Source organism: Paroedura picta, chromosome 5 (genome assembly GCF_049243985.1).
Source record: "Paroedura picta isolate Pp20150507F chromosome 5, Ppicta_v3.0, whole genome shotgun sequence".
Classification (NCBI taxonomy): Eukaryota; Metazoa; Chordata; class Lepidosauria; order Squamata; family Gekkonidae; genus Paroedura; species Paroedura picta.
Genome location: NC_135373.1, coordinates 73,019,934 through 73,033,542, shown reverse-complemented (window position 1 = coordinate 73,033,542; position 13,609 = coordinate 73,019,934). Strand labels below are relative to the sequence as shown.

General features: G+C 40.5%; 1 protein-coding gene across 5 annotated transcripts in view; it reads right to left on the bottom strand.

Moving 5' to 3' along the window:
• Positions 1–13,609, bottom strand: part of DOCK4 (dedicator of cytokinesis 4) — a 320,430-nt gene that overhangs the window by 192,337 nt on the left and 114,484 nt on the right. For all 5 annotated transcript variants that reach the window (XM_077338508.1, XM_077338509.1, XM_077338510.1 and 2 more), the window contains exons 4-7: positions 9,794–9,849; positions 8,710–8,806; positions 6,740–6,888; positions 939–1,023 (exon numbers count right to left, since the gene is read on the bottom strand). In XM_077338508.1, the coding sequence (XP_077194623.1) occupies positions 939–1,023; positions 6,740–6,888; positions 8,710–8,806; positions 9,794–9,849 (387 nt within the window). The remainder of the gene's footprint in view (positions 1–938; positions 1,024–6,739; positions 6,889–8,709; positions 8,807–9,793; positions 9,850–13,609) is intronic.

The window sequence follows — 13,609 nt, the reverse complement described above, 5'->3', positions numbered from 1 at the left end:
AACCGATAATGTATTACTGCTGAGTTAAATTCTATGAACAGCAATTTCTGTAATTGCACATGCTTCATAATTAATGCAAAGCAATTATTTTTTATTTTGTATTATTGGAACTATTAACATATTTTTATTTTGCTGTGTTATGACTGAAATCCAGTTGATCCAAGATTCCTATAAGAAGTCTTACAGACAGGAGAGCAAAAGACCACAGCTCATGCACTGGGATGTTAGGCATATGTGCATGCCAAACATTTAAATATACTTGCTTTCAAAAACTGCAGCAGCACTGTGTTTGTCTTACTACTATGGCTCAGGGTCTGTGCACTAGATGCAGAGAAGTTGGGGTAGTAGTGCACATTTCCACAATGCAAGCCCAATCCTTTAGAACCTAACTGAAGACCAACCTGGTGTCAATTTGCAGCAGCTTTCTTTGTATTTAAAGAACAGAGTGAAACTCTCAGCTGTTTCTGTGAACACAATTAAATAACCATGTGCACAAAACCCAGCTTGTTTTGAGCCCACACGCACTCCTGGTTATCCCTCCTTTCTCCTTGTTCAGAATGATAAAAAGGAATAGCTGTTTGAAACTAATTTCATTTGATGTCATTTGATATATAAGCGAAGGACCCAGACCAATTGCAGGTAGCCTTCTTTTCACTAATCTGGATCCTAAATAGGATTCAACCCTGGATAAAATCCCAGGTTTGGGATGAAAATTAATTCCAGAGAAATCTGTATCCTATACTCATATATCTTTGTTAATTAGAGCTAGTCTTTAGCCAGCCTTTCTTCATCACACAGTATATGAGACAGGAAGAAGGATAAGCCAAGTATCTTTGTAAACCTGGAACAAGTTGGTCTAATTGACATTTTCAGTTAGTAGCTAAACTGGACATCTGAGCAGAAAATTGGTGTAAAGTGAGGATGAGTTATTTACTTACCAGTCTATAAAGCTCTGTAATGCTGATCTCCTCTGGATCCACCATAGCATACTCCTTTCTTGGAACCAAGTCTAATCCCAGTTGTCTGTAAACAAATATTGTAAGAGTCTGGCTAATGAGATAGATTCTGGTAGGAATCAGCAGAACAAAGTTGGAGTCCAGTGGAATCTTTAAGACCAACCATGTTTTATTAAAGGTACTAGGGGAGAGGTTCACTTTAGGCTGCCCCATCCCACCAGCTCTTGTTGCACAAGACTAGAGGGAGCAGAAAGAGTAGGGCAATGAGGAGGCAGTGAACAGTGGTAGTGTGCCTGTGAGGAGGAATGGATGGGCATGCTCACCTCTGCTGGGGCCTGGAAGGGTGGCTGCCTCCTGCGCAGAGGGCACACATTCCCCATATATCTCCTTGGTGGTGGAGAGGGCTGGAAAGGCCTGTCAGGTCTCCACGGAGGAGGTGGACGGCCTCGCATTTCCCACCAGTGGCAAGAAGGCAGAGTAGGTCTACAAGGAGATGGCAGGCATTCCCAGCCACTGCAGGCAGGGAGAAGGTGGTGGATACCGAAGCGGTCTCCAAGGAAGAAGCAGCTAGTCTACACAGCCCCACAGGTGACGAGGAGGGATGCTAGCTGATTGCGGAGCCACACAGCTTCCTGCCAGCTCCGCATGATAGAAATGGGAGACGGGTGGTGGGGAAGAGCCTCTGACTGGTCCTCAGTGGGAGAGGGCCATCCCAATGAGGGCCAGTGCCCCCCCAGGTTTCTTGATGGTGCACCCAAGGGCCAATCAGAGGGTCAGCACATCATTACAAACACATCAGGATTTTATGTGATATGATAAGCTTTCATGTGCTCGCACACTTCTTTAGATACATTACTTGTATTTGAAGAAGTATTCATGCACATGATATTTTATACCTTGAAAAAACTTTATTGGCCTTAAAGGTTCCATTGGACTCAAACTTTATTTGGCTACTGAGAAACATTCTAAGAACTCGCAATAGTTGTCCAAAATGCATATTTAGGAGGAATTAGTTGAATCTAAGGATATAGTACTAATCATAGTGATAATAATTTGTAGCTGATAATTTGTGGCTGGACATATTATATTAGGATTAGATATTCATATAGAAAACTATAGGATTGTGGTTTCTAAATTATATTTGAGCACTTTATTTTGTACATTAGTGCTATGCATAACTATAATTTATTTATTTTCCTTTGTCTCAACTGTTTTGTCTATCTTTCTTGTGTAGGGTTGTTATTTTCTTCCCCCTTTTTAGTTGTATTTATTGGTTTAATACCTTGTCTTCATTATCAAATACAAATCTCCAAAACCAAATGACAGAATTAAACAAGCTTGCCTATAACTTTCTCCAAATAACTGAGTCTAAGACATAAATATATATAGTGGCTATAATTATTCAAAGTGCAACACATACATTACCATTATATCTGAAGAAGTGTGCATGCTTCTATGAAAGATTATACCATAAATAAAACTTTATTGTCTTAAAGGTGTCATTGGACTCAAACTTTGTTCTACTTCTTCAGACCAACACAGCTATCCACCTGAATCTACATAAATACATCATTATTTTTTAAACACTACTCTCATTTCTTACAAAAGATTACTGATATACAAATGCAAAAGAAACAAGATTCAGTTATGATAAGAAATAATAAATAATAAATGAGAACATGGAAAGATGAAAGGAAGTAGTGTGGTCCCACAAGGATTTGTATTGGGGTTGGTACTATTAAATTTGTTCATCAGTGATCTGGAATTTGGGGTGAGCAGTCTAGAGATCAGGTTTGCATATGGCACACCATTATTCAGGACTGGGAAAACCAAGGCCTACTGTGAAAACCTCTAAGTGGACCTCCACAGACTGGGTGAGTGGGTAACAATGTGGCAAATGAAGTACAGGGTTGGCAACTGTAAAGTAATACACATTGAAACAAAAAATACCTTCTTTCAAGGATAGGCTAACAGGGTTGGAACTTGCTGAGAATGAGAAATAAAAATCTTGGGATCATAGCAGGTTATATGTTGGGAAATATTAGGAAAGGAACTGAAAATAAAATGGCCAATATTATAATGCCCCTTGTACAGACCTATGGTGTGGCCTCATTTGCAGTTCATGTCACCATATTTCCAATATGAAAAAATTTCATATTTTAGCTCACCACCTCGCCGTTGCCAGGATCAGAGGGACTGCCCTTCAGTAGCTGATCTCCTTTCTCGGGAATCACGGACAGAGGGTAGCATTAGGAGAGAAGCCGTCACCAACTGGCTTGTGGAGTCCCCCAAGGGGCAATTCTCTCTCCAACTCTATTTAACATCTTTATGCGCCCTCTTGCCCAACTGGCGCGGAGGTTTGGGCTGGGTTGTCACCAATATGCGGATGACACCCAGCTCTTCCTCCTGATGGATGGCCACCCTGACTCTCCCCCAGAAACATTAGCTAGCTGTTTGGAAGCGGTGACGGGGTGGCTCAAGCAGAGTCGTCTGAAGCTCAACCCTTCAAAGACGGAGGTCCTGTGGCTGGGCAGGAAAGGTCCAAGCAAGGAAGCGTGCCTACCCAATCTGGATGGAGGGTGATACAGGGCTACAGGGTGCTCTGAGCCCTGTGATTGGCCAGCCAGATCTGATTGGGAGCTGTTATACTGGCTTAGGCCTGGAGAGAAAACAGTTCTGTTTGAGAAAGGCCTGATTCCAATACTTAGCTGAGGAGAAATTCTAATAAGAGAACAGAGTTTTTGATAGACAGCTAATCTATACAGCATCTGGTCCACTAAGGCAGTAATTTGGCAGAGGTAATTTGGGTAGTTGGGTGTTTACTCCCAAATTAAGCCAAATGGGTAGGATAATCCTTCTAAGGAAGAGAAGGTAGACCCTGACTAGTTATAAGGGGTTTCAGAAGTGTATTTCCTAAGATAAATGCCTGTGAGGTAGAGCTCTAGTTACCTCAAAAGGTAGTGGACTAATGGTTTATCCAGGAAAGTAGAAAGTTATGGCACAAGCTGAGAGTGTATACTTTCTAGAAACCAGGAACAGTTCAAGTGAGAAGAAGAAGAAGAGTTGGTTCTTATATGCCGCTTTTCCCTACCCAAAGGAGGCTCAAAGCGGCTTACAGTCGCCTTCCCATTCCTCTCCCCACAACAGACACCCTGTGAGGTGGGTGAGGCTGAGAGAGCCCTGATATTCCTGCTTGGTCAGAATAGTTTTATCAGTGCCATGGCGAGCCCTAGGTCACCCAGCTGGCTGCATGTGGGGGAGTGCAGAATCGAACCCAGTATGCCAGATTAGAAGTCCGCACTCCTAACCACTACACCAAACTGGCTCTCTGAGCTCCAGGAGACAAAGATAAAAGAAAAATAAATGTGTGTTCTGGGATAAACACAGTAAAAAAAAACTTCTCTGTGTAAAAAAAATCCCTTAATATCTGACAGAAAAGCTTGTGGACATCTGAAAGGTCAGTAATTAAGAACTAGAAGTTGTGAACTGATTCGTATAAAGAAATTGATCCCTCATTCCAACTACCCTTCCACTTTTTGTAAAATAAAATCTTCTGATGTGTCATTCTGACCAAGATTTTTTTAAAAGAAACATCTCTATACTTTCCCAATAAGTTCCAAGGCTGGGAAAGGATGTCCAAGGGACAGAGTGTTTTATAACAATATCACAGATAACCATGCGACAAAGGCAATTCAAATCTCTGAGGGAACAACTTTACATTTGGGCTGGAAATTTTGTTTCACAGTAGGGAAGGGTGTAGGGTTGTCATAAGGGCAACCAAGATGATTAGGGGGTTGGAGCACCTCTCCTATCTGGAAAGACTGAAGAGACTGGGACTTTGCAGTTTAGAAAAGAAATTACTAAGGGGGAACATGAGAGGTTTATAAAATTATGCAAGGGCTGAAAAGAGTTATCAAAGTTAATTTTCACAAAATGCAAGAACTTGAGGGCATCCAATGAAGCTGATGGAGCCCTGAATTAGAATGCAAGGGCTGATGCACTTTAAGATGTACTGCCTTTCTCTAGTCTACAGTAATATTGGAATGTGAAAAGCCCAGTGGGTTCATATTTTTGTCATGTAGCCTGTCTAGACTAGAGATGAGCTGGCTGGTTTTCAAATTCTGCAAGGTACTGTCAAGATCAGCAGGAACACTACCTAGCAACATTCAGATCACATTCAACATCAACACCTTGCTCTGTGAATTTTTTATTTACCGAAAAGGTAACATATTATGCATTTAGTATCGGGAAAAAGGAGAAGGATTTGATACAGCACAAGTTTACCAAGCTCAAACACATGGAGAAAAAAAATACTTATTTGTTCTTAAATTTCTAACAATACTTGATTTACCCAGTGTTTCCCAACAAGTATTCAGATGAACAAAAGCATGCATTCAAATGCTTTTTGCTTGTGAGGTTTTGCTCCTGGTTTATAAATGCTCTTCAGAATGGATTAGGTAGAATCATAAAATCATACAGTTGGAAGGAATCTCCAGGGTCATCTAGTCCAACCCCCTGCAAAATGCAGGAAACTTGCAACTACCTGCCCACCTACAGTGACCCTAATTCCATAACCAGATGATCCCCCCCCCAAAAAAAAAAAACAGAATCCATGGCCAGTCTGGCCTGGAAAAAATTTGCCTCCAGACTCCAAAGTAGTGATCGGAATTTTCCTGGACATGCAAGAAAGGACAACAAGAGCAAAGCTCGGACACAAGCCCTTCTGCCCAGCCAATCTGCCTAAATTCACAGTATTTCTGTGAAATGACTATCTAGCCTCAATTTAAAATCTTCCAGGGAAGGAGAACCTACCCCTTCCCAAGGAAGCCTGTTCCACTGAAGAACCACTCTAACTTTCAGGAACTTCTTCTGGATATTTAGCTGAAAACTATTTTGAATTAATTTCATCCCATTGGTCCTGGTCCTACCCTCTGGGGCAACAGAAAACAACTCTGCTCCATCCTCTATGTGACAGCCCTTCAAGAAGTTGAAGATGTCTACTGTATCATCTCTTAGTCATCTTCTCTCCAGGTTGAACAGACCAAGCTCTCTCAACCTTTCCTCAAATGTCTTGGTTTCCAAACCCCTCACAATTTTCATTGTACTCCTCTGGATGTACTCAAATTTGTTTAAGTTCTTCTTCAATTGTGGTGCCCAAGGGAAGTAATCTTTCTTTGTGATGCTAGAAAGCAATCTTCTGTTGTTTTGGCAAAATCTTGGTATCCTTTATTATCCAGTTTTTATACGTGTCTTAAAAGATATGTGAGTGAGGGTGCAGATCTGATGAAATTAATCTAGGTAATTAAAATTCCAAATGGAGATTAATAAGCTTTTATAAATCACCACCACAAAATGTTCCTTTATACATACATCTAGGGGTCCATTCCATTGGTGCAATCCAGGTTTTCTGAGGAACATGTGTACATTGCAAGTTACACATCTGTAGTGTATTGTGCAGGTACTTCATCCTGAACTGATGTCTTCCAGCATACTAACCATCATATAGGAAAGTAATATGGGCATAAGCATAGGGTTGGAGTATTCATACATACACAGACCTCAGTAGACACATCAATGGGCAAGGCCCAAAGGAGTCAGTGTTATATGGCAATAGGACCTCATTAGGCCTTCCATTATTGGAAATGTCTTCCTAATGGTAGATATTTGCCTGAAGAAACCCACCACTCAGAAAAGTTTATTTCCTTGTTAGCATAAACAAAGCAACTGCAATCAAATGTCATCACCACTTTCATAAGTGCTTTAACAAGTCATCTCTTACTCACTCATTGCCCCAGTCCAAGCGAGCTGTGATGTGCCTTTTGACATCCTTCATTCTATCATGGGTAAGATGGCCCACTAGTACCTGGCGCCTCAGATCTAGGATTTCATTCATTATGTGCCATAGTCGGTGAAAAAGGTCCCCTTCATTTCTCTGTCAAAGGCATAACCAAATCCTTAGGCTACAAAAGTTGTGGAAGCTGAATAATTTTTTTTCTGCAAGGTCATCTTGTCCTCAGTAAGAACTCTGCCTTGCCTGCCACGTCTCCCATTTGCCTTCTCAGATATCAAGAGGTATGCTGAGTATGTTGGAAAATAGGTTACAGGTAATTTAAGAATTATAGTATCTTTGCTGAATAAAATTGCCAGGTTCTTTTAATTTAATGCAAACAAATAACAAAAACTCTAATGTGGTATCGGATGTGATAATTGTCTACTTTTTGCTCCTATTTAAGGCCATTGTGATATTATTAGTTAGACAAACACATGGTATCATCCAACATCAATTTTGGACAGAGCCACAATCACTTCTAGGAGCACAACAGGCAACACATTAAGAAGGTGATGTTGCTATATACAGTCAAGAAAATATGTGTATACTAGTTGCATCTCAGTATGAATGTGACCCTCTTTCCAACTGGAACCCAAATCAAATCCAAACTAGCCAAAAAAGGGAAACCTTTCCTCCTGACCATCTCACCTAACTTTGGCTTAGGATCTATATTCTCCTTAAGGAATAACCTCAGACTGGGCCACACAACATTATTACAGGATTTGTTAAACCAGTGGCTAGGTGCCTCTACTTCAAAGCTTCAAAAGAATACTGAGAATCCAGAAAGACTGAACACACAAGTTTATGAAATAAAACTTTACAAATATCTGGACTAGAAAATGAACAAATTCAGGCTATCAAAATAATATCAAAATGTTCAACATTAAGCATTCACTGCCCAACACTAAAGAGTCTACTAAAAGAAGCAAAATAATACAAGCACCCATCCAACCTTGCAGCATGGTCCCCACTCAAAAGTGGGGAAAGGCTTTAAAGAAACCAAGTTGGTAAACCAAGAGAAGATACAAGAATGACCATAGCAATATGCCTGTTTATTTATTTATATTTAATTTATATAACAACCTCTCAGACCATGAGATCCAAGTGCTTGCCACCCCACTGCTGAAATCAGCAGGCAAGTGGTCCATAGACATTCAGTGTTCCAATGGTTCCAATACAGATCTATTGCTCAAGTACTGGGCACGCTTATGGACAGGGAATTAATCTTCTTACAATACACGTGATAGGACTGTGAAATCTACATTGCTGTCCAGAAAGTACTGTTTTAGCACTTTGACGTCTTTATAAAGTCAATATTTCTGCTACTTCTGTGAATCAAAGCAGATTTTTCTTTTGCAAAAAACATCTGCTTGAAGAGTTATCTCAGATCAAAGATGAAACACTTGTGTTAGACGATCTTCTCATTCTGTTCTCATCTAAAATTAATCCAGTTGACTGAGATTTCAAACTTCTTTCTGCTCTTATTTAGATACTTCTGTTTATGGGTGAAACTGAAAGGCTATGCTTTATTTTTGTTACAATATGTACTTTAATCAGGTGGGGTAATCTGACTTGCTTTCTGGATAACAAACAGGGCACAAAACGAGTTCTATATAACTGGCAGGCACTGCATACGTTCTGACTGAGACAAATGTTAGAGGTGTTTCTCTTGATTATAGCCTGTCATCTCTATTTTAAAAAGTGAACAGATGTCCCATCTACTTTAACAAAAATCATAAATACTGACATCGGGGGGGAAAATGAGTAGAAAAGTGACACATCCAAAAGCAGGTATTTTAACATATTATTAAGTAACTGGCCTGACTATTCATAGAATATCTAATTTAAAAATAATATTTTGTTGCTTTGCTTATCTGGAAAATACAACACATATTTCGAAAATGGGTCCCAGAGCACTCTTACCACATAAAGTTGTTTCCACATCGTCCCCCAGTCTCTTAAAGTTGATGTCATCTCTGTGATAACAGAGTCTTCTGTTGGGACAACCATTTCAAATTGCCTGTTGAAATCAGATTTTTTTAAAGTACTAATCTATCATATAATTTTACTTTTAAGTAGCACTAAGAAAGAAGCATACAAATGCTAAAACCGACGATGCTATATGGGATTTCAATCAGTTTTGGGAACTTCCAGTTGTAGGAAAGTTTACCTTTTAGAATAATGAAGATAGACCAAGCAAGGTGCTCACCATACGAGTCCCACAATTCCTATCAAAATCAGTTGTTGCACTGAAAGAACAAGCAGTCAGCTTGGTGGACACTACTATTCTGAATATTATAATGAGTTCTTTGTTGGGGGAGGAAAAACAAATCTACAAAATGTGATCACATACAAGCAGCCTTTTTTTTTGAGACAGGTTGTCTCAATGTTGCAGGATATTCAGTGATTTTGGAGAATGAATAAAGACACTTATAGTACACAATCAGCAGTAACATTTTCATTCCTAAAAGGCTGCCATACTCGTCTGGTGTAGAAAAAAAAAGAATTAAACCTCTGGGATGATGAAAACTATACTTTGAGGGTCATGGGTCCATTCAGACACATGGTATCCAGTCTTCTGACTGCAGATAGAAAATGAAGGCTTACATATTCTTTTCCCTTCCCTGTATGCAAATTCCACCTCCAACTCTACACTGCAGAATTTTACCAGCAATAACCATGGTGAGCTCAAACTATAGCTTGCAAATCATGGCCAGCAAAAAGGGAGAAGGACATTTTAGATGATATGCAACATCACAAATATTCTCACCAATCAATTGGAGACAGAGAAAAAATGCAAGTGTGACAGAAGCTTGGATGAAGAAATGGTAAGGATGCACCAGCCCAAAGGGCACGTTCCCCCCTCCATTGTGCCTTTGAGGATCTACAGACTCCTTAGCATTTTATCATCCTTATCCATCTCAAAATCTACCCACCTCATCAACCTGCACTTTTTCCACTGCTACACAGCCTTTACTAAATACTTGAAGCCAAAATTTACACCTACCCTTTGTTCTTAACACATGCATTTTTCAGGTGAATATAGTTAGATGGGAAGATACCCTGAAAAGAGAACATATATGGTTAAATCAATGCAAAATTAAGTTAACAAGCACTGAGAAAAGAAAGCTTGGCATAAACAAATTATTAAAGATAAATATTTGCTTACATTATAGAAGAGCTTTCCAAAAACTGCATTCTTACCTATGACATCCTATGTAAGACATTTCACAAATGCAATAAATGTGACTGGTGTCAATAAATGCTACAGTACAACAATAATGCTTTCAGTTCATCAGAAAAGGACATTGAATCAACAATTCCAATAAAACTAGGTTTGAGAAACAAATCTACAAGTCTGGTTGCAAAAAAAATCGCAGTATTGTACTAGCATGTCCTCAGTTGTCATTTTAGAAGCTAACGTGTTCCTGAGAAGAATAAGGAACTAGCATCTTTATCAACTCTTTTCTTGTGTTGATAGCTTCTTCTAGTCTTATAAATGTCTTCCAGGTAGTTACTGCAGCAGCCTGGCTTACTGAAGGTAGATTCCTCAAGCTGCCTTTGGGAAACCCAATTCCCTTAGTGCGGTTAATATTTTACTTTATGTTTCCTTGGCTCAAATGGCACACAGGAGGAATGATGGCCCAAGCATGAATGAAGAATACCATATCCAATTAGTTATCTATAGGCCCCAAACACACAAACTTGTGCATGTTAGACAGATCCTTTGCTTCCTCCAAATTCTTCTAATCACACCAAAGTCCATTACAGGTCCCAGTTCTCCTCCTTTTTTGCAAAAATGTAATTTTTTAAAAGTTATAGTTGCAGAGTTGTACTATATAATAATATACTGAGCTACCAGATCTCTGGGGAAATGGCAACTTCCACAAGAGACACTGATGAGGGATGGGATACAAATACAAAAAAAATAAAAGCTCCAGACTTATTTTGCCCTGGTCATATTTACGCACTTCACACCTACCCAATGAGGGAGAGCCAACTAATAACTGAATTGATGGGGGGGGGGGGGTAGGGACTGATTTATCTAGATTCCACTTTGATTCTGATAACCCTCAAGTCAAATTACAAGGAGATAGTTTAACAACAAATGTATTTATTTATATTTATTTATGCTTTGATTTATACCCCGCCACTCTCAACAATGTCGGCTCATGACAGCTTACAATATAAAAACAGAATAAAGCTGTATAAACCTAATAGGCTCGAAGGCCGAACTCCACTGTTCCAGCGAGGCAGATGGCGTGGCTCCAAAAGATATAATGCAAGGGTTCTAAACATCTATGCAATTTCAGTGTAGCGTGGGACCCACAGATTGTAACTCTGGTCATCCCCCACCCCCAGCCTCAAACAAACACCTGGCGGAAGAGCTCCATCTTGCAGGCCCTGCGGAATCTTCAGGGCCCTCAGCTCTTCCGAGAGCTCATTCTACCAGATTGGGATCACAGCCGAAAAGGCTCTGGCCCTGGTCAAGGCCAGGTGGACGTCCCGGGAGCAAAGACTCCTGCGGGGGGCATAGGTAGATATGTGGTCCCTCAGATAATGTGTCTACTTTAAAAGACTTCACAAGTATTATTCTAATTTACATAAAGAATTCCACTGGCAAAAACTGACAAATATCTCAGAAAACAAAATGTACCAAAGTTAACAGAAGATCAAATTCTGACGATGAATGGCCCTAAATTTATGTGAGTTTGTAGAAGTTATTAAAAAATTAAACCTGGAATGGTTTCTGGTCCTGATGGACAATCAGGTTTGTATTATAAATATTTTGAGGATTAAATTTTAAAGCCTTTACAAACAACAAGGAATTATGTTTACAGGAGGGGAATAGATGCCGGAGTCATGGAAAGAGGCTAACGTAATACCTAAAGAAGTACTTTACTCTTGCAAAAAATTATAGACCAATATAATTCTTAAATAATGACTATGCATTGTTATTACAATATTAGTGAAAAGACTGAAAAGAATTCCTCAAGACTTTATTTGTGAATATCACTGTGGGTTTTTACCTAAGACACAGTTAAAGGATAATGTTAGAAATTGGTTGGACATTTCAAAATATTTGAAAAATTTTAACAAGAGGTAAGCTGCACTGATTTTCTTAGATGTGGAGAAAGCATTTGATAATTTATATATTATATATTTCTAGCCCGCCCTTTCCCAGCGTGACATAGTGGTCAAGAGCAGTGGCTTCTAATCCAGTGGGCCGGGTATAATTCCCTTCTCCTCCATATGCAGCCAGCTCATCGAAGCCCTGATAGTGCTATTCTCGTAGAGCAGTCCTGTCAGAGCTATCTCAGGCTCACAGGGTTTCTGTTGTGGGGAGAAGGGAAGGTAAGTGTAAGCCTCTTTCAGACTCCTTCAAACAGTGAAACATTTTCATATGTGATGGTCTTGTAAAAACGCAAGAAGGTATTGAAAGGAAATACATAGACAATACAGAATATATTTAAATTTCCTATGGAAGCTATTAGGAATATTGCCTAACAAATTACCAAAAGTTTTGGAATAGATATTTGAATATATTATATTATTATTATTATTATTATTATTATTATTATTATTATTATTATTATTATTATTATTATTATTAATTAGATTTATTTCCCACCACTCCCCGTAGGCTCGTGGCGGGTCACAATAATCTTATTGAGCCAGTTTGGTGTAGTGGTTAGGAGTGTGGACTTCTAATCTGGCATGCCGGGTTCGATTCTGCACACCTCCACATGTAACCAGCTGGGTGACCTTGGGCTCGCCACGGCACTGATAAAATTGTTCTAACCGAGCAGTGATATCAGGGTTCTCTCAGCCTCACCCACCCCACAGGGTGTTTGTTGTGGGGAGAGGAATGGGAAGGTGACTGTAAGTCGCTTTGAGCCTCCTTCGGGTAGGGAAAAGCGGCATATAAGAACCAACTCTTCTTCTTCTTCTTCTTCTTCTTATCCCCATTAAAATACCCATTAAAAGACTTTAAAAACAATCCCAACATGGCGGAAGCTCTCATTATTCCTATCCCCTGCTATCAGAGTGGCAGGGAGGGTGGGGAATGCTGAGAGCCAGTTTGGTGTAGTGGTTAGGAGTGCGGACTTCTAATCTGGCATGCCAGGTTCGATTCTGTGCTCCCCCACATGCAACAAGCTGGGTGACCTTGGGCTCGCCACGCCACTGATAAAACTGTTCTGACCGGGCAGTGATATCAGCGCTCTCTTAGCCTCACCCACCTCACAGGTTGTCTGTTATGGGGAGAGGAATGGGAAGGCGACTGTAAGCCGCTTTGAGCCTCCTTCGAGTAGGGAAAAGCGGCATATAAGAACCAACTCTTCTTCTTCTTCATTCGCTGACCGCGGCCTCACCAAAAACCTGGCAGAAGAGCTCCATCTTGCAGGCCCTGCGGAAAGCTGGTAAATCCCGCAGGGCCTGCAGCTCACCCTGGAGCTCATTCCACCAGGTAAGGGCCAGGACCGAAAAGGCCCTGGCCCTGGTCGAGGCCAGGAGTGCTTCTCTAGGGCCAGGAACGATCAGGAGATTCTCCCCCCCCCCCGAGCGTAAAGCCAAGCGGGGGATATAGGGTGGTAGGCGGTCCCTCAGGTATGTGGGTTCCAACCCGCGTATAGCCTTAAAGATCAAAACCAGAACCTTGAACCTGATCCGGGAAGCAATTGACAACCAATGCAGCTGCCTCAGCACAGGTTAGATATGGGCCCTCCAAGGTGTACCAGTGAGGACCCGAGCAGCTGCGTTTTGGAGTTTCCGGATCAGAGACAAGGGTAGGCCGGCGTAGAGCGAGTTACAGAAATCTATT